The 21,619-nt window shown below is 41.3% G+C and overlaps 1 protein-coding gene across 1 annotated transcript; it reads right to left on the reverse strand.

Annotated features, from left to right (window-relative positions):
• Positions 1-3,141: 3,141 nt before the first annotated feature.
• Positions 3,142-16,858, reverse strand: OXNAD1 (oxidoreductase NAD binding domain containing 1; the record flags this gene model as incomplete). The annotated part of the gene is made up of 7 exons (XM_079538100.1): positions 3,142-3,374; positions 4,038-4,146; positions 6,564-6,806; positions 9,257-9,398; positions 13,464-13,570; positions 16,399-16,462; positions 16,728-16,858. The coding sequence occupies 7 exons, from the start codon at positions 16,856-16,858 to the stop codon at positions 3,220-3,222; spliced, it is 951 nt and encodes a 316-aa protein (XP_079394226.1). The 3' UTR covers positions 3,142-3,219.
• Between the last annotated feature and the right edge of the window lie 4,761 nt (positions 16,859-21,619).

Below are 21,619 nucleotides of genomic sequence, written 5' to 3' on the forward strand. Positions count from 1 at the left end.
CCAAGGTGGGATGAAAGTCCAAAATGTTCGGGCATCCTCGTAGATTGTGAACTTGTAACACAGGCTAAATGCACCAAAGATGTGCCTGGCACTTCATCTTGCAGAGCTTCTTTAATTTGTGCTGTGCACTGCAAAACAAAACCACTGAAATAATAGCGCAGAGTTGCTTTAACATATGCATGGAAATGAAGCTGTGTAGAAAGTAACACTGTCATGAATTCTTTTTTTCCTAATTTGGCCCCTGTATCAGCCTCAGTTTCTGCAGTGAGCAGTTGGTACTGTGCTTTCTCTTTGTAGTTCCCGTGACTCTGTACATTTGCCTCAGGGAGCCAATTATAGGGCAGAAATAAAGCATTATCACATTTTCATGCAGAATTTTCATTATCCTGTAACTGAAAAGCATAAAAAGAGCCAGGTGCTAATTTCTTGCTGAAAAACATTCCACAAAGGTACGAGGAGTGCTGGTCACCACTACAGTTCGCCTGTGGAGCTGAGCCGTGTCCCACACTGGCAGCAGGGATGTGCTTCTGGAGTTAAAGGCTGTCCTGACACAGGACTCAGCAGAACGGGGCTGCAGAGCTGTGGGTGCTGGCTGCTGCTCATCACTCCCTCACCAAACGCTGGAGGGCTGCAGAAAAGACTTTTCCCTCAAAGCACTTTCTTTCATTTGCTCTAAAAGCACTCTACGACCTAAAGCACTGTAATAACTGAATAGTCACTATTTTCCAGTTAATGAATGCAGATCCTACAGGAATACTTCATATCCGTTGTACCCGATGAGCAAACAGTAAACTGATAAAACATCACAGGAGGAGGAAAAACATTCAGTCTAGTGAGGCTGTAGCACAGGTGACTCCCAGGCCAGTGTTTCTTGGAAAATAAGTAAATATTGGTCTACTTTTTCATCTTTCCTTAGTTGGTGCCAAGCATATAAGATGAATAAATATTTCCTAAAATTAAATACTATGCTTTGACAGTGTGAAGAGAATGTTTCTCCAGCTCAGCAGCTTCTGAGCAGCAGGGGTTGGTTTCTGTTTCCTTCAACAGCATCCCAGTCAGTTAATTATTTGTACAGCCTATGTTTATATAGGTTAATTTACTTTCCTGCTTTTTTGCCTTCAGTTACAGTGGAGTGAGATCCAAGGAGAGACTTGAAGGTGAAACTGAAGTTTCACTACAAGACCATTAAATTCTAGAAAGAAGATGCTTCCAAAGTATTCTTGTGTATCAACAAGAAAAGGCTGTGCAGTTAGGGGAAGTTCATATTTACAGCCACTCTGCATTATGGAATTCAGGTATTCTGTGCCTTGTGGCAGCATAACCACTCAAGGTAAGAAAGAACTCATTAACAGCAACCGAGGTGAATGGTGTGGGGTGACTTATTTTTCATTTTTCCATCTTTTGCTGCTGTGGTGAGCATGGGTGTGGGTGGACAGGGGAGTTCGTAATATCCTTGTACAAGTGGGTGAAACTGTACAGTTAAAGAGATGTGTCCTTGCCCCACAGCTCTCAGTCTGAGTGTAACAAGGGATGACAGAAAGAGGTTAGAGGCAACGAAGATGATTACAGAAGCAAAGGGTTTAGAAATGCCTTTTGTTACATCTATATTTTGGTATAACTCTGAGGAGCGGTTTGTGAAAGAGATGCAATTTGTGCTAAAGAAAGCATGTGCATTAAGGAAAATAAATGGCAAACCACTTTATAATACACTTAGTAGTTTAAAAATCATAAGGAAAACAACATGCAAAGGCTTACCACAATTTTCTTACCATTACATTGTAAAACAGAGGAACACAGTCTGGTTTTTATTTTAGGGCACCAGCACTTACCCATAGCCCAATTTGTTGCGCTTTTCCAAGAAAAGAACCCTGCTTCCTTCAAACATCAAGCTCTGACCTGTCAGTCACGATCTTCATGAAGACAAAACCCCCTGGTTTTATTGTTCATGACAAGCACACTGTCCTATTTACATTCTGGAGTGAATGAACAAGGAACTGTTCCTTGCAGTAGGGTATTCAGGCACTTTCCTCTCATTTCAGTCAGAGAGAATGTGATGCGACGTTCCCTCTGGGCCTGCAGTGACTGATGGGGGATAAGCAGTTGCACCATGTGGGCAGTGTTGTATAGTACAGAAGCACCAGACCCACTGTACAGGGCTGCCATCGCCAGGAGATAAAGACTTACAGGCAGACCCTCAATGTGGTGCCGTCCCCTGAAAGCCTGAAACAAATCTTTAAGATCCATAATTCACCACTTACCTCTTTGGGATGGAACATAGAGCCTTGTTTTCTTAAGTTCTGTTTGTTCTGAGCTGCAGGAAGAACAGAGTTCCCCCTCTGACACTCAGTCTGCTGAAAACCTCCAGGACTATTTCAGCCAGTCATCTGCAACTTCTGCACCAACTGCCAGGCATTCCGATCCTCTTCTTATGCTGCACTCAAAGCTGGGGCCAGGAGGTGCCTAGTTTGTCTCACTGTGCTTGTAGGCACAGGTGAATGCAGATGTGGCATCAGAAACCTACAGGCTGTGTATCCTACAATCTCTGAAACTGATAGAAAAGGTTTGGAGTGGCAAGGTTCAGCACGAGCTAAAAGCAAAGTGGAGGGATGCTGAAGGGAGAAAAGTTGCCATGTTACCTGCTGGAGGGCCATCATTTAACTCAAGGAAAAAAGCCACCGAAGAAGAGACTATATCTAACATTCAAAAATAATATTATTTAGTGTTTTCATTAATTTAGGCATTCCTTTTTTGAAGTCTTCAGGTATAAAGTGGGAATCTACCCACTTAAGGACCTGAACTATTTTGATGATTAACTAATTTTCTCACCATGCTTTTCTTTCTAATTATTTTGAACATTTTTATGATGAGTTCTTCTTCAAAGTGGGGCAATAAAATGTTGGCTTTGTACTCCGAAGTCCAGTCACACCTTCAAAGAGTGAGGTTTTGAGAGCCTTTTTTTTCCAAACACTTTGAAAGAAAATATGCTGCTACCCAGAAGTAGGCAAACCATCCACAAACCAGAACAGTTGACAGCTTCAATATAAAAATCTCTTTTCTTTTCAAAAGCAGCAGCACTGTGTTACAGTTGTATTACTGTTAAATTAAAGAAACATTGTCATGATTGAGGACAGTTTAATAAAATCTTCGAAGTAATTCAAGTCCATCTTCTGTACATTTTATCTCATCAGAATTCACCAAGATCAGTTTATTTTCTGTTCATTACCACCATTTCTCAAAGAAAACACAGTTCCTATCAACACCGGCGTTGTACAGCAGTTGGGAAATGGATTCTATCATTGGAGGTGGACCACAAATGTACCACAAAGTATCCTTGGATACATGTTTTTCTAGATCCTTTTCAGATATTCTTCCCTCTGACAAAAAAAATAGAAAAAAAAAAGATAGAGGAAAAAAAAGTAGGAAATGAGAACAGAAATACTTACTCATGTAATTTCAAAAAGAGCGAGCAGTTAGGGGTGTTGCAAGTGCTCATTTCCTACAAGCGTCAGACCTAGTTAAGGATAACAGGTAAGTTTTGAGGCTTACAGAACAATTTGTTTTCCTGGGATTTAGAGCCCCATTTCCAGCTGGAATGCATAGGGTATTAGTCACTGACCATGGCTAACATACAACTAAAAATCCCATATTCAGACGAAAAAAACAGATAATTATCTCAAAGACAAATACAACAGAAATGGAAATGTGATGAAGCGCCTCTTGCAGTCATCTCATCCTTCATCAGTCTTACGCAAAGTAAATACCAGTTGCTGGAATAAGATTTCAGTGGGGAATACCAGTATGAAGTTTAGCAGAAGCACTTCAGTAGAAGGGCAAAAAACCACACAAGTATAACTTTTCTCCAAAGCATAATAAACACACTGAAATTATTTATGTTTAGCTCACATCTCGTTTTGAATCTTTAAGAACACTAACTTATGTAGGTAAGTGTACACTAGCACTAATTGTATTCAACTTCCTCTGCAACGTGGTAATCAGACGTAGCACTTGAGAAGTGAGCACAGTGCCATTGCGCGTACCTGTGACGTGGGGCTGAAGTTCTTCACAGATGGGTGAATTCTGCTGGGTAACATGGAAACGACATGAGATCTTTCCAGGAAGTGCACTCATCAAACCAAGAATATTTTTCTGTAATGTTAAACATACTTTCTTATACCACAAGCCATTAAATCAAAGCAGATGTTTGCATACTGTCCCAGAACACCAGTGATCATGAGTACCACAGCTTTTGCATTTCAGCACTGAGTACTCTGTGGGTTTGACTTCAAAGGGCCGATCTGCACAAGTAAGCTGAATTTCTATACCTGGAATCTGAATATGCTACTAGCTCTGTTAGTGCTTTCCTCCTGTTTTACAATAGATTGCAATTTGTAAGATTTGGATCTAAGAATGAGTTACGTATGTCCTTTCCTGTTTGTTTTTTTTTTTTTCCCCATTAACTTTGTGTTCTTTTTCCTTTCATTTCCATATTTGTTTTCCATTTGGAAAACGTGCAATATATGTTTACCATTTCTTACAAACTTTTTGAGTTCAAGTTCCTTTACCTTGTGAGAATATCAGATCCTTTCCCTCCTTCTCCAAGTAAAACCAACTATGGTGTAATTCACAACTGTGATAGTTACCACCACAAACCCAGTAGCATCAGTTCACATCATAATTAAAAAGAAAAGAAAACAACCAAACAAAAGCCCTGTCAGTCAGATGCTGTAGGTACTCTGAAATGAGGACTTGTTTACTGATTGGATTCTGTACTCATTGGGATTTTCACTGCTGGCATGGGTACTGTGGAAATAATTTCTGTTCTGTGAACAGGTAAATTAGCTCATTTCACTATGTTGCTTACAGACTAGTTACTGCATTGAACAGACTGCTATGGATTACTTAGCAAAAAAAGAAAAGTTGAATGGATTTTATTCAATAGACAGACCTATTTCTGACTCCCTAAGAAGATGGGGAATAAAGAACAGCAGATAAGGCACTGCTGTACACTGTTCCACTAGTAAGTACCTCTACTATCAGCCCACTTTCACTGGTCCACATAGAACTGTAAACTCCTTTCTCCTACATGTGGAACCACGTACAATTTCATAGCACTTTCCAAACAACCCATGTCCCAAGACTTACCTGGAAAGTGTACCAAAGTGGGTTAAGGCAGGCCTTAACATGCTTACATAATGCTACAGTCATTCTCAGCACCTATTATAACCTACCTCTCTCTGACTCAGAGACAAGGACAGAAAGTGGCAGGTATGATTCATGGGACATAAACTACCATGTAATGTCTTCTAGTATCCTAGAGCTACAGACAGGAGGAAGGACGAAGAAGAATGTGAACAGCTCAGCAGGATCTCTGCAGCCTAGTAAGCTGCTGTACAAACTAAAGCAAATGGCTGAGCAGTACAGACGTAAGGGAAAACATCTATCCCACCACCCCAGCCACAATAAAGGACAACATTCAGTCCACATGAAATGAGCTAAATGGCATCTTGAAGTAGTCAAGTTAATATGGTAGACTTTGTAATCTTAAGATTGCGTACTTCTCCTATTTCAGAGAACAAGATTTTCAAAGCAGTGCATATACCTGTGAAACCAGAGCACGTGCCAAATGAGTACCACGCTGAGTACAGCAGGCTGACAAGCCGAAGGACAGCACTACACATAGGCTGCTGCTTCAGGGAATAAGTCCTCCAGAACATCAGAAAAACCTAGGAGTTCCTCATGGAGATATTGGTGTGTCAGTCTCCCAACAACACAAAGCCCAGCAATCCTGTTTGCTCAATCCTCTGGGCAGAACTCTGGGTAATGGATCCTTTATACTGTTTCTGGAATAATCATCAACTTGCACCTTGATCTTAGAAATTCTCAATTCTTCAGAGAAACCTGTATCATTAAGGATGCTTCTTTACAGAAGCTGTGCTAATGTGACCCTAAAACATCATCAGTAGCCCTTAATGGCTGAATGTGTGATAACTGATCTTAAACTTCTGAGTAAATGTTTACAAAGTCCTGTTTCAAGTGACTTGTAAGAACTGCTGATAAACTCCTTCCTTCATACCCTGGTGCCCAATAATGTATTATCAGCAAAGCTTCCATATAAGTTTGGAAAGTTTTTCCTTCGGATATAATTGCTCTTACTAGTCTTTAAATTCAGCATAATCTGTACTGAAGTTATGTGGTTATCCTACTACAGTAAACAGCATTAGCATACTACTACTGTGTATACAGACAAATGTGTTACAGTGTATATGATGTCTGATATACCATGATGCTCTTATGAGATTATAGGAAAATGCTGCCATGCAGGGCTAGTCAGCCTACAGTGAAATCAGTGCAAGCAGGTATCCAACAACATCTGAAATTTGACATATGCACATTATTTGTGCATAAGTAAATAAGAAAACACAGATGGGATTTGAGGCAGAAAGTAACTTTTGCCTGTCTGAACAATATCTTACACAGAAGGGTTCTCTGTGACCTGGCAACAAAATGATACATGTACTGATTGCTGAATATTAGAGTTCATTTTTTTTTCAGTTATTGTTTACCTTAAATAAGAGTTCATTTGTATTTTTTGCACTGTAGTACAACTTCACTGTTCCCATTTTGTATCCGTTTCCTTTACTCTCTTGGTATCCATGAAGATCTGCTACATGCAGCAGTATAGAAAACAAGGGGTTAATTCCAACACCCCCTGCTATTAGCACTAGCTTTACAGGGGTGTCACCAGGCTGAGGATCAAAGAAGAAATCACCTCCCACTCGCAGAGCCACTTCTGAGTCAAGAGTACACTAGGATGGAAAAGAAGATATTTAATTTCAAAACTCAAAACAAGTCTGAAATAGTCTTCTTCTTGCATCATAGAGTCACAAGATGTGCTGAACTGTGAGTTTTCATTCTTACTGACCAATGAGGGAAAACAAAGGGATTGTAAAATAAATGCAGTTATCTGAAGTCATCTGTTACAGTGTTCTCTAGAGATCTGTTGCTACTTTCAGAAGTTTCAGTCTTCTGATAAGGCAGGACAGCGTGTCCCCCTTTCCACCTCCAAAAGAGCTGAAAGCAGAATGACTCATGTTTTCCAACAGCAGTATTTGATGTGAAACTCCAAGGTTAACATGCAAGATCACAGTTTTACCCAAGAACAGACTCATGTCAGAAAAGGCCCTGCTGTGAGGACACAGAAGTCAGAATGAGTTGCACAGACAAGATTTTTCTGTCCCATTCCAAAATAATAAGAAACCACCCAGAAGTGAAGCAAGTATCCACATGAGTATTTCTTGCAGAGCCACTTCTGCATTTGCAGCTTGAGAATTGCAGAAGAAAAATAGAGTGAAAACCTCCCTCTCTCCTGGGACAGAAAAAAATTATTCTTAGGAGAAACTTGACAAAGTGTGGTGGGTTTAGAGGTTTTTTTTTTTTTTTTTTTTTTTGAGGGGGAAGGACATATGGAAAACTAAACTACAGTAAGTAAAACATCTGGGTCACTATCCTCTTGGTAACCAAGTACTGCTTGTTGGAGGCTGAAAATGTAATACAGAGGAGTCGGGTGAGTTCTCCCACATCACTGGAAGTTAAAATCAACAGGAGCAGAAAACACAGCTCAATTCAGACCATATCCAGGGCGGGTAAAGAAAAGGAGGAGGGGAAAAAATGAAGTAAAACAGTAACTGAAACAAAAGGATTTCCATCACTGACTGTATAGTAAGCAAAGGCCTGAACATGTGACAATTCTAGAAGGAAAGAGGCCCTCAGCAGGTACTGAGCAGAATCAAGGGGTTCCTAAAATAGCAAGCACAACCTCTGAGAACAGGGTTTCTTGTATTTCCTGATTATTGCATAGAAGTACGACCACTCAGCTGTAGTGTAAGGCAATCAGCATTTATAACCTGAAACTAATTTCTCTCTCCATTATCAATGTAAAGTGCAGGCTTTCTCACTAAATTTCACTGTTAGAAATAAGCATGAATCCAGAAGTGTTCCAGATTCATGCTGCAGAGGGAGGACATAGGATGTGGTATCTTTAGTGAAAATAAGCAGCTTTAGACCAAAACAATCTCGTCTAATCTGAAATGCCTTAGATAAATGAAGCATACAGTCCACACATTAAATACGAATACCTCTGAAAATAAGTTACACTAAGTCAATCTGTACTGTTCCCATGGCATCTTTTACTCTGAGATACCACCTTCCTTTATAAGTAACCTTTAAACAACTGAGATTTTGTTTCACCGTACAAACAACATGCTTAAATTCTAGGTTGCCAGGTTTTAGTTCTTTTCTCAGTTAGAAGGATGCACTTTTGATTAGATAGAATAGTCAATACACACCTGACAGATCTTTCTACAGCATCATGTTTGAACTAGCTCAGCTCATAACTAAAGATGTTCCTGTAAATTCAACCAGAAAATTCATCAATGGCAAAATGAATGTGACATTAGAATTCCTAAGACAGCCTCCAGAGACTGGGAATTATGAAGTTAGGCCCTCATTCTCTCTGAAGAGCATCACCAAAAGGCAGGGCATTGCATTTTAAGTATTGTGTGTTTCTGCTCGCACGCCTGCTACACTTTCTGTACATCTCAAAAAGGTTTAAGTCCCAGTGGAGGTAAGTCCATATCATCCTGAAATACTGTGGATGGCCTCAAGTGCTAGATACTTCAGATATTGTCAATTACTGTAAACCTGAAAGAATCTATCAATTTAAATTCTGCAGACGCGCATGAATGCCAGACAGGAAGGAGTAAGTGCACAGATCATAGAACAGGATGTGACAGGAACAAAAGTTGACAGGAAAGATCGTGGGTGAAGTATGATCAGCAGTGGATAGTACTCTTCTGACTAATGAGGCGTGCTAACCAAATGAACACTGCAAGAGGCCAAATTGCCAGACCTTACTTTTAACGTAGCAAAAAATCAAATCTTAGGTTTTATCAGTATTACAAAAATACTGGAAACTTAAAAGAATACTACAGAAATTCTGGATTTCAATGCATTCAGTTTGAAATGTGTGAGAACCCTTAGAGACTGCAATATCACTAGGCCCACCATACACAAGTTGAGACTAAAGATCAGAATAACTAAATTACCATACCAGTATTCTATTTCAAGGTTTTAACATTTAAAAATGATGGAACAAGTCAAGAGGAGCTTCGTAGTCAATACAAAAAGTAGACTGACACCACTACTCCAAAAATGAAAAAACGTGCTAAATGCACAATCGGTAGTTTATCTCATTTACCTCAGTGTGAATCCAGCGAGCAGGAGGATGATCAGTGTACTTCACTGCAAGCTCTAACACTCCTTCTCGCTCCAACAGACCGGGGCTTGAACACATGGAGAATCCCCCAATCACAGATACTCCAGGAATAAAGAAATCAACCCTAAAAATTGGTGAGAAACAAAAACTGAAACATGGAATACAGTACTACTTGAAGACTAAAACAAAACTGCTGGCTTTATTTCAGTTACATGTTCTGTATAAAAACATTTTCATTTCCAGAACACAACTTTTCCAAAAAATTGACCTAATCTTGAGTAACATCATTGACTTACAGTCATCTAGAAACATCATCACCATTACTATACTGTCAGGATTTTAATCTCTTTGGCCTTCAGCATTAGGTGCAACATCTTGCAGCAGATTAGTTATAACTGTTTGAGTAAATAATTTACTTAGTAAAAACACAGCATAAAACATCATAAGGCCTAACAAAGTGGTTTAAATCCCACTCTTTTCAGTGCCTTTGTGGAGTGGAAATGTTGAGTCCCAGCTTCAGTCAGTGACTGAGCACCTGGAAGGCAGGCAGGGCCAATCCAGGGGAGCTCAGCTGCAAGCAATGTACCTGAGTGACTGGAAGGGCTGGAGCCAGGATTCATCTCTTCCCAGACCTCACTGAAGGGTTGGCAGTGGAGGCAAGGGCACCTCTCTTGAGATCCCTGCCTTTCTGGGGCCTTCCAAAGGTAAGCAGCTTCCTTCCTTTATTCCTGAGCTCGTGGCTGTTGTGTTTGAGCAAGTGCTCACTTGCTGCAGCCTGGGGTCTTGCTACTCTGCTGTCATTGCTGTGCTTTCCATTGTGTTACGCTTTGTTATTTCCCTTTTTTCTCAAACAAAGAAAGATTGGAAAACTAACATTGCGGAATATATTTTTGAATTAACACTTTATTTTCTTGGGAAGATGAAATATCTGAAGTAAAAAGAGTAAAAAAATTCCTTAGTGAAAAGTTACTAGAATAAGTAGAACTGTTTTACTTATTGAACTGCATTGCCCTCTGGTGGCAGATGTCTTTTTCCAGTTGGCAGTAAAGGGGAATAAATTACTACAATCTGTTTTAAGCTAAAGAAAATAATTCCTCAGTTTCTGGCAATGAGCAGTTAGACACACAGCTAACTTCCTGCAACACCAGCAACTGGAGAGTATGGAAGGCGAGTCATTACTATGCATGAACTGCAATGTATATTCATGAAATAAGGCTTTGACACTCCAAGTAGTAGGAGAAGTTTGATGTTAGTATATAATCTAACACTTAAATTCCTCAGCGTTGCCAAAACACTTAAAAGCATAGCAGATAACAAAATTGATGTACTTCAAAGTAAATCTAATGCTTAAAATTAATTGTGCTGCTCCACTTAAGGAACAACTGCACTGGTAAGCAATGCCAGGCACTTTGTAACGATTTCTCAATGCAAACTGTAGTTAAGCCAGCTCAGTATTAGTTAATTGAGATGTAACATGAAGCAGCTGGCCTCCACTGCATGAATATTTTCTTTAAGCATGAAGGCTGTATTCTGCACAGAGACCATCTTAAAAAAAAAAAAAAAAAAAAAAAAAAAAAAAAATCAGCATTTTGACTGGCTTACTACTTGAAGAAAACAAATCTTTCCTGCTCACTTCCTACAAAGCTTCACCCTTCAAAGAAAACTATCCTCTCTTTCCCTTGAAGTGAGTAGTGCACAGTGCTATGGTGATACGAGTGTCTAGGCTAATAAACTTGACGGCTTGTAGAAGTGCAATTGTCAGTTCACTGCAAGTGCAAAGACCTGAGAAGACCAACAGATCCAAAAAACCTGGCATTTCACTTTGTATTTTTGCTATCCTCAGTTTCTGCAGCCCCTCTGACAATAAAGCTCAGCATCTCTAACGGTTGGAATCAAAGACGTGACAGGACAATTCTTGGGCTGCAGCAGTCAGTGTATCAAAGACTCAAGAAGCTACTGCAGCTCTTTACCTCCCTCTGGTGGAAAATTACCCTATGCTCCAGACCAATGAAAAGAACAAGAAATGAGATTTATGCTGTAAAACACCACTTTACATTCAAGTTATGTTTTCCCTGACATACGAGTGAAATTCTTCATGCCTAGTGTACTTCTCTATTTATGTCAGCACTTTTTTCCCAATGACATCATGATGAGAGATTTCAGAACATAGTATACTGTAACTTGTGGACTAGTTTGTATTTCTGATGGCACGTCTCAGCTGTGTGCAAGGAGGGTAAGGCCTCAGATGAAAGTAAAAAGAACTGCAGGGGAAAAAATAAGCACATTGTAAAACTTCACAAAAAGTAAAGGCACAAAAAGAGGCAGAACAGTGAAGATGTTAGGGTTGCTTCTCATTTTCCTCTTTTTAGGGCTACCTAAGCCAAGTATTTAAGAAAAGAATAACTATCAGCAGTTGCTGAAGATAAGAAACAAAACTTTAAAGCTACTTCTAAGTTATTTATGAGATACATATACCTCAGTGCTTGTTTTAAGAAATTAGATAACAGCAACAAGTCTTCATTATTACTTAAAGTCAGATAAGGGCCAACGTCTACCAGCATGCCTGCGAAACAAATTCACTTTTGATTCTGGAAAACCTGGCTAAACAAAACACTTTCATACGCATACACATGCATATGAGTGACAATCTTTGGCTGTAACATCCTGCTGCAGCAAATTCTAACAAATGAGCCTTTTCTACTCAGGAAACTGTGGCCTGGTATTTTGTACCACTCATCAAAAAATATGACCACGGTTTATAGCTGCAAATATAGAAAAGTTGTTGTATCCCTTACAATAGCATTAGAACACTTCAGAAGAAAAAGAAAATGAAAAAGAGTAATTATAATTAACGCTTTCAGTATGATAATTGCTAGAGCATTTTTGGAGGGTAAATGAACTTTCTGAGTATGGGCAAGCAAGAATTTTAATATGAGTCACAGCACATGTGCAAAAACTGCAGCAAATTACTCCACAAACACAAATTATTGCAATCAACATCTTGTGTTCTGGTTCTAAATTTAAAAGCCAGCATGTTAACACTGTAAGAGTCATGTATGCTGTTAATACCCTCGCAGCTATAGTTTGATTCCAGTAAAACCGCTTCCAGATGGCCTAAGCCAAGAAAAAGTTTAAGAATCTTTTAAATGACCAATGCAAAAGCAACTACTCACATTTTTAAATTAATCTTTGAGGGGGGAGGGGGAAGGGATGGAGTGGAAGCATTTCTTAATAAGAAAAGAAGACAAACATGAAAATCCACTGTGTTCCTACGAGGGGTGGAGGGGGGGATAGAGCTGTGCATTTGCTTAAACAATTACTAATTCCTTCAGAGGCTCAGCAATTAGACTTTATTTTCAAGTTTGCAGATTGTATTTCTATATGAAGCTTGCTTACCAGCCCCCTTTCTTTCAGAGAGGAAACTTCCAAGGGGGAAAAAAAAAAACAACAGGCAATTCTGCTTTAAGTACAAAATTAAACTGAAAATATTAAAAACTTCATCATCAGCAGTTCCTGCTCTGTTGTAAAAAGAAAAAAACCAACAACTGGTAAATAAAAACTGTAGAGAACTTGCAGAATAAAGTGCACTGTACTTCAAAGGCAGCTGGACTTGATGATCTTTATAGGCCCCTTCCAACTGAAATATTCTATTGTATTCCATCCTAAAATACTATTGAAGAAGTCTTGTAGCACACAGTAACCAAAGAAAAATACTTTTGCTCTTTAGAAATAAGTATTAGAATATTTAATAAAATTAGCCATATAACAGCACCTCCTCTGAGCCATGAATAATAAAATATCTTATAGTCATAGATCTGTTTCAGTTGGAAGGTACCCTTAGAGGTCATCTAGTCCAAGTCTACTGCCATGAACTGGGACACCTACAGCTAGATTGGGGGCTCAGAGCTCTGTCTAGCCTGGCCTTGGATGTTTTCAGGTACACAGGGCTCCCACCACCTCTCTGGGCAACCTGTTCCAGTGTCTCACCCTCACTGCAAAAAACTTCTTCCTCATATCCAATCTAACTCCGTCCTCTTTTAGTTTGAAGCCATTTCCCGTTGTCCTGTAACAACATCCTATTATATAAATTACTACCATTTTTCAGTACCCAGTTATCAGAAGCCATTAACACTTTTTTTACAGTGCACTGTGGCTAATGATTTTTCTCTTATATATCATAAGGTCTTACCACTGTCCTGCTTTGAAAGTAAAATCTTTATTTGTGATGGCCAAACGTAGTCTCTTAACTGTCTCTGATTCACTGGTGATTCCACACACTTTGGCTTGTGAAATTACCTAACAAAAGAAAAATAAATACCTGCATGATGTGAACAGTATTTGCAGCAAAAGTACTCCAGAATCTGTAAGAGAGATACCTGGCACTTCACATTACCTGCACCATTTCACTACCTAAAGCACCAACGTTTTTTCACTGTGGTAGAGAAAGAAGAATAGATCCAGTTAGTGAATGCAGAAATGGTTTTGTACTTACAGACCACCACGTTTGCACAAAGCAAACGCTCCTTTATCTTCCCAGCAACAATAACAAATCTCTGATGTGAAAACTGACAAAGGAAACATGCAAAAGTCACTGGGAGAACTCTGGATTTGTATCTAGTTTCACGTCATTGAACGCCTTGTGGTACTGATTTACACACGTACCCATTTGACCATTTCTATGATCTCTGAACACAGGAAACTGTGACACAAGCATTCATTTCTAGTTAATACAAGAGTTTTGTTTGGGAACCAGATGGGAGGGGATGGGAAAACTGTACTGGAAGGGTGGGAGGAAGGAAGGAAGGGTGGGAGGAAAGCAGGAAGGAAATAAAAAGCCAATCTAGCTAGAGGATCACATGGGGAGGAGTTTCCCACTTTATTACACACAATTTAAACACTTTGATGCTCATCAGTACAACATGGATGGTAAGATAAAAATGCCTGATGATGGGAGATGATGGGAGAGGGGGTGATAATTATTATATTTTTACTTCTACAAATAATGCTGTATGTATTTTCTAAACAGGCCAATACACATACTCTTAAAAATGCAAATGCCACTTACTACATTAGGAAATACGAGTAACTTGCCACAACTTCACCACTTCTCATTTGTGTAAGATCAAATAAATTAAAAAAGAAAACAGCTTAAGAAGCTAGGCTCTAATTTAAAACACATGGCAGGAAATTAATTTCTTCATAAAGCAGCATCTGAACACATCTACTGTCCCACAAAACAGCAGGACGTTTGCCAATTTAAAATAAAGTAGCAAACATTTCCTTTCCACTTTAGCAGATACTATTAAAAGGGAAAAGCAGTCTTTCTCTGTTAACAAGACAAATGTCAAATTAATTACTTAAATGGTTGGTTTAATGGAGAAACTTAAAGTGCAGGAAATTGACGTTAAGCTTGGATCTTTTTCCTTCCCTTCTTTACTCTTCTGAGCACTCCCCAGTTTGTTGTTTGGCCAATACATCTGAGAGAGCTGGAAATGTAATCCTTAATCAGTATACTACAAAAGTTAGATTTGTCAGGGTGATCAAAGACCTTCAGACAGTATTTTTGGAAAATCACAAGTGTGAGGGCCAAAACACAGCAAAACTGCAGTGAGACCGGAGGACACTATTTGGGACCTTGCCATTTTATTTCAAAGCATCAGGCACTTGTTCTTGTCCTTCACGTTACCAGTCTTCAACAGGAGATACAGTTTGGCATGCACACTAATGCAACACAGACCTATGATTCTTTCATCTTTCTAAAGGACTTCAGTGGCCAAATAAGGCAATATAGACTAGGAGAAGCCAACTGCTGATTATGTGGAATTTAAAACCAAGCAAAGGATTTAAAATAAACTGATTTTAAAGTGGTTGGGGAAAAAGTAACAAAGAATAAATCAAGCACTTAAAAAAAGAAACAACCCTCTGACATGTGGAGAATTTCTCACAGAACTGAATCACTGAACGGCTTGGGGTGGAAGGGATCCCAAAGATCATCAAGTTCCAACCCCCCTGCCACAGGCAGAGACTCCAGCCTCCAGATCTGGTACCAGACCAGGGCTCCATCCAACCTGGTCTTGAACACCACATCCACAGCTTCTCTGGGCTGTCTGTTCCAGCACCTCACCGCTCTCTCTATGAAGAACTTCCTGCTGACATCCACTCAGCCCAGTTCTTCCACCTCATTCATACGGCTTCCTTCAGATCTCAGACCTTATGTAGCTGTCTGTACCAGCTCAGAGCTCTCAACACCTTTCTTTTTATTTTCAAGCTGCCCCCCGTTTGTTCTGGGCAGAAAAAGTTAGCAAACCAAGCTGTCAGAAGTATCAAAGATGAAAACATGGTTGCAAAACTGCAAGACTTTTGTCCATGTCAGAAGCAAAAATGGGCATCTACACCTGTTGCTACAGGCACTGTGTCCATGTACTGAGTTAATTTAGCATCAGTCAGACCCATGTGAAAGGCTGCTGGCCCCTACCCAAGGAAGTGCTAATGCTGGACAGGAGTTACTGAAGCACAGCTCTGAGACAAATGGTTTCCACAGTAGCTTTGCTAACAGGTACAATGAGCCTATATTTGTCTCATCCACCCACAGACTATGCCACAGGTGCTAAATCTCTTCTATATATAATGTGTTATAATATACACAACCATTAATGCTGCATAGTGTGAGGCACATACTGCTTGTTCTACTCTGTGGCAAAGGCAGGACTGGCCTGTCGTCATCAACTTCTTAACACTGAGAAAAGCTATATAAAGAATGAAGAAAAACTGGGCACCGCTGCCCAAAGTTCTGGGAATTAAAGATGGGGTTTATCAATCAAAAAGTGCTCTAATTCTCTGAAAAAGCCTGTTTGTTTATCAAAGTCCACATGACCAGAATTCTATTCAATTTCTTGTCTAACTTGAAGTAAACAGAATCACAATAATTTTTATACCTCACTACTTTCCCTCTATTGACCACAAAATCCACCACTTTACAACAGTATCAAATACAAAAAATGAGGGGGAAAAAAGTGAAAGAGATTCCATGTGAAGAGAAACGGAAGCCTGTGAATCAAATACAATTACCCAATTTCTTCACCAAAAAGAAAACTTAGTAACATCCTAAAGAACAGACCACTAACCTCCTGGCGAAAATTATTTGCTGTTCTCTCAAGGTGATCCATTTTCCTTTTTGATTGTGCCGTGCTGCAACAAGAAGCAAACAAATTGTCTTTTTGACATCTGTACTACTGTGTCTTACTGATATGAATTTCTATTAATCCAATTATTTGTCCGTGTAATCCAGCAGACATTCCAGGCAGCACAGTTCTGAATCAGAATTATATGCAGCAATATAAATGGGAGATCACAAAGTATTTACAGGTATGTAATAACTGGTCATTTGTTATTTCAAAGTGTTATCATGACATTCTCTTCAAAAAATAGAAGTGTTTGTAGATGGATAACTTACCCATTCACTGTACAGTAACAAGAAGCAGAGTGCCTCAACACCACCAGCGCAGAATGAGCAGGACAAAGTCTGCAGGCACTTCTCAGTAGGTGAGGAAATGTAAAGCCCATGTAAGTGGTAACATGAGCCATGATAAGCAGGCTGTCTTTAGAATCACCAGCTCCTGGAAAAACCCACATTAATATTTATTAAATAAAATACCCACTGTTCGACATGGTTTGTTCTTATATACAACTAGGCAAGACTGCTGGCTAGTAACCAAGACTACCCTGAGTTTGATACTGAGGCTGGTATTGTTCATTAACCTTACCGATAGCTTGGATGATTGTGACAGAATGTACCATGAGCAAAACTATGATACTTAGCTCTATCAGGTAGTGCATTGTGCTCTTTGAATCTGTTATCGTTTGCATGGAAATTAATAGAATCATAGAATTGTTTCAGTTGGACTGTCACAAGTCCATGGGACCAGATGAGATTCACCCAAGGGTGCTGAGGGAGCTGGTGAAGGTGACTCCAAGCTGCTTTCCGCCATCTATCAGTGTTCCTGGTCAACTGGAGGTCCCAGAGGATTGGAGGCTTGCCAGCGTGACTCCCACCTACAAGAAGGATTGTAAGGGGGATCTGGGGAACTACAGGCCTGTCAGCCTGACCTCGGTGCCAGGGAAGGTTATGGAACAAATCTCGAGGGAGATCACATGGCATGTGTGAGACAACTGGGGGATCCCCAGACAACATGGGGTCATGAAAAGCAGCTCCTGCCTGACCAACCTGACCTTCTATGATCAAGTGATCCACCTGGTGGATGAGGGAAAGGCTACTCAGATTTCAGCACAGCTTTTCATGCAGCGTTCTTCTGGAGAAGCTGGCAGCCCGTGGCTTGGACAGGTACACTCCTGGCTGGGTAAAGAAGTGACCAGAGGGCCAGGCAGAGAATGCTGGTGAATGGAGTTAAATCCAGCTGGCAACCAGTCATGAACAGTGTTCCCTGGGGATTGATACTGGGACCTACCCTGTTTAATATCTTTATTGATGACCTGGACTAGGGTATTGAGTGCACCCTCAGTAAATTTACAGATGACGCCAAGCTGGAAGGAAGCGTCGATCTGCCTGGGGATAGGAAGGCCTTACAGAGGGATCTGCACAGGCCAGTGGGAGAAGTTCAGCCACAACAACTTCAGGCAATGCTACAGGCTTGGGGCAGAGCAGCGGGAAGACTATGTGGAAGAAACAGACCTAGAGCTGCTGGCTGATTGCTCAGCTGAATATGAGTCAGCAGTGTACCCAGGTGGCAAAGAAGGCCAATGGCATCCTGGCTTGAATCAGAAGTAGTTGCCAGCAGGAACAGGGAGGTGATCATCCCTCTGTACTCAGTGCTGATGAGGCCACACCTCATCAGTGAGGGGCCCAAAACTGAACTTTTGTGTTCAGTTTTGGGCCCCTCACTACAAGAAAGACAGGGAGGCCCTGGAGCGTATTCAGAGAAGGGCAGTAAAGCTGTGAGGGGTCTGGAGCACAAGTCTTATGGAGAGTGGCTAAGGGAACTGGGATTGTTCAGTCTGGAGGAGGCTCATGGGAGACCTCATTGCTCCCTACAACTGCAGGAAAAGAGGTTGTGGTGAGGTGGGGATCAGCTTCTCCCACGTTATCTATTGACAAGGAGTAGAGGGAACGGCCTCAAGTTGCACCAGGGGAGATTCTGGTTGGACATTAGGAAAAAATTCTTCTCGGAGTGATTAGGCACTGGAAAATGCTGCCCAGCGATGTGGTTGAGTCACCATTTCTGGAGGTGTTCAATAAGTATTTAGATGTACTAAGGGACATGGTTTAGTGGGGAAATATTGGTGGTTGGTGTACAGTCGGACTGTAATCTCAGAGGTCTTTTCCAACATTGGTGATTCATGATCTGGATTATCCAGACCCACTCCCTGCCATGAACAGCAACACCTACAGCTAGATGAGGTTGCTCAGAGCCCCATCCAGCCTAACTTTCAATGTCTGCAGAAATGGGACTGCTAACACCTCTCTGGGCAACCTGTTCCAGTGCTCCACCACCCTTATTGTAAAAAATTTCTTCCTTACATCCAACCTAAATCTCCTCTCTTTTATTTTGAAACAATTTCCCCTTGTCCTGCTAAAGACCCTGCTAAAGAGTCTGTCCACTTCTTATTGTCCCCTTCAGATAGCAAAAGGCTGCTCTCAGATTTCCCCAGTCCTCTCTTCTCCAGGCTGAACAGCCCCAGCTCTATCAGTCTGTCCTCATAGGAGAGGTGTTCATGGATCATTTCTGAGGTCCTCCTCTGGACAGGCTCCAACAAGTCCACATCTCTTCTGTACTGAAAACTCCACATCTGGACACAGTACTCCAGGTGAGGCCTCACTGATGCAGAGCAGAGAGGCAGGATCACCTCCCTCACCCTGCTGACCACGCTGCTTTTGATGCAGCCAGGATATGGCTGGCTTTCTGAGCTGTGAGGGCACATTGCTGGCTCACGTCCAGCTTACCATCCACCAATACCCCCAGGTCCTTTTTGGCAGGACTCTACTCTACTCTATCCTTACAGCCCCAGCTTGTACTGAGGCATTACTTTCAGAGCAACCTACCAACAATTTTCAAAGCAAGTCAAAAGTATTCTTAATTTATCAAATTTGGGAAACTGTTTATAGTAAACCAAAAGGTATTTCTTACTGCCTTTGTTTTTCCTATAATGGATCAGCATAACTGTCTGTCACACTATCCTCACCTATCTCACACTATTATATGAGTTCTAAAAAGCAGTCCCTTGCTTCTCCAAAGCAGTCTTAATCATTTACTTTCATTTAAATCCCTTTTCCTGCATTCTCTTAGAGCACATAATTTATTTTCAAATTGTTTTTGTTTTTCATTCATTTTGAACCCTTTTAAATGGCAATGATCCAGCTTGCTTCACTAATCAGGTCTATACTGTCGAGGCTTTCACAACAGCTGCACTGGCTGGTCACTCCGTGTTTTGTTCCATTTGTAATCTTTATAAATGGGAAGCAGAGCTTTCATAAATTAGGCTGCTCAGAAATGGAATACATTTACGGTAAGTACTGAAAGTGCCCACTTTAAAGCACAAGAAATATTTGCTGTCCATAATTTGCAATAGCTCTTTAGCATTTAATTACACAGCAGCTTGCAACTTTTCAAAATGGAATTATTCACAACTCCTCTGCTAATGGAGGGCAAAATTACTTCAAAGAGTTTTTGCTACAGCACACAAAGACTATTCTCTATTCAAACAAAATACCTTAGTACTTCCTTCATGTGAATGTATAGAAGGCACAATAACATTATTACTGTTCTTGCAGTATGTTAGCAAGACAAACTGTAATGAAGAAAATGTAATGAAGCAATCACGTTCAACAATATCAGCACAGTCAGTCTGAAAAGCCTGCATGCTCAAAAATCGTTGAGTTACTCAGATTTATCAGAACACTTCATAATCCAGAGTCTTTCAGACAATGTATCTTGGTTACATCCACCTATATCTCCTGGTTTACACTTCCAAGTCTAAACCAATTAAAAGGAAAAAAAAAAAAAAAAATTAAAAAGTGTGGAAGGGGATGGTTTTATGCAAGCAGCTTGTTCTATTAGCTGCGACTATAACTAAAGCTATCGCAACAACAAAATGAATCACATAAAGTACAATGCCTCACTTCAGAAGCCAAGCACTGACAGCAAAGATTTTTCCTTTTTTAAAGCATTTTGCATGCTTCAAAACCCTGTCTGCAATTAACTGCTACCAACCACAGTGACATCTGCTGGGAAATACGTGGCCCAACTTTGAAATCTAATACAAAGATACTTGACTGTTTGTTTTATGTACTTGGTTTAACTTAATTGTGCTCCTCAGGTTGACAGTCCTTTAAAGGTAATCACAGTTTGATGGCTGTCATGTCAAGAAACAAATACTGCTGTCCTACGCATTCAAAGAGACACTGCCCTAAATCATTAATTCTTGCACAGCAGTGCTCCCAGTGCGGGCACCTGCTGGGCCTGGATTACAGCACCATCAATCACTTTCCAGTCCTGCAATCAGTACGCTGCAACTAAAGCATTCCAGAATCTCTTTAAGGAGCCCAGGTTCCGCTCCGCCACACGCAGCCCTGAGTCCCGGCTTTGCAGTGGGAACAGCCTTTCCCCCCCACGCCATCTGCCCACCTCCCTGCTCTCCCGTCCTCTGAGCGCAAGCACTTCAGGCTCCCCTTCCGATGGGACGCTCTTTTATTTCCTATCCTCTTCCTACCCCACCTTACAGAAATACCCACTCCAACATCCACCCCAAACCCTCCCTTTCTTCCATCGCTCTGCACAGAGAAATGCGCGCTTCTTTTGCTCCTCTCCCCTGCAGAGGAGCTCCTTCTCCTTACCCCGAGAGCCAGAAGCCCCGCGTTAACGCACCGTGACATCTACCGCCGCGGCCTCTCCGTTCCTCAGTCCTACCGGTGCATCTGAAGGGAGAGACGGACCTTTAGCCGCACCGCACTGGAGAGCAAACTGCTGCAGACCGGAACGAGGGGGAAGCTGGGACGCTTAACGGAGCGGCGCAGAGCCCTTTTTACAAACCAGGTGAGAGATACTCCCCGCCCATATCCCGCAGATCGTCACCACGAAGCGCTTCCCCTCCGACCCAGAGCGAAGGAGCGCACGAACCACGCGGTCCCGTCCCCTCAGCCGCCCGGGGTCGCACGCGGGCAATGGGTCAGAGGGCGCAGCGCCCCCTCCCCCCCTCACGCCGCGACCCCTACCGGCACCGCGTCACGTGACGGAAAGCGCCTCTGTCACGTGGCAGGCGGGGCGCGCGCGAAGCCGTCACGCGTGCGCCTCCCCGCCTCTTCCGGCGCGTTCCCCGCCGTACGACAGCGCC

This window comes from Tetrao urogallus, assembly GCF_951394365.1.
Source record: "Tetrao urogallus genome assembly, chromosome: 7".
Classification (NCBI taxonomy): Eukaryota; Metazoa; Chordata; class Aves; order Galliformes; family Phasianidae; genus Tetrao; species Tetrao urogallus.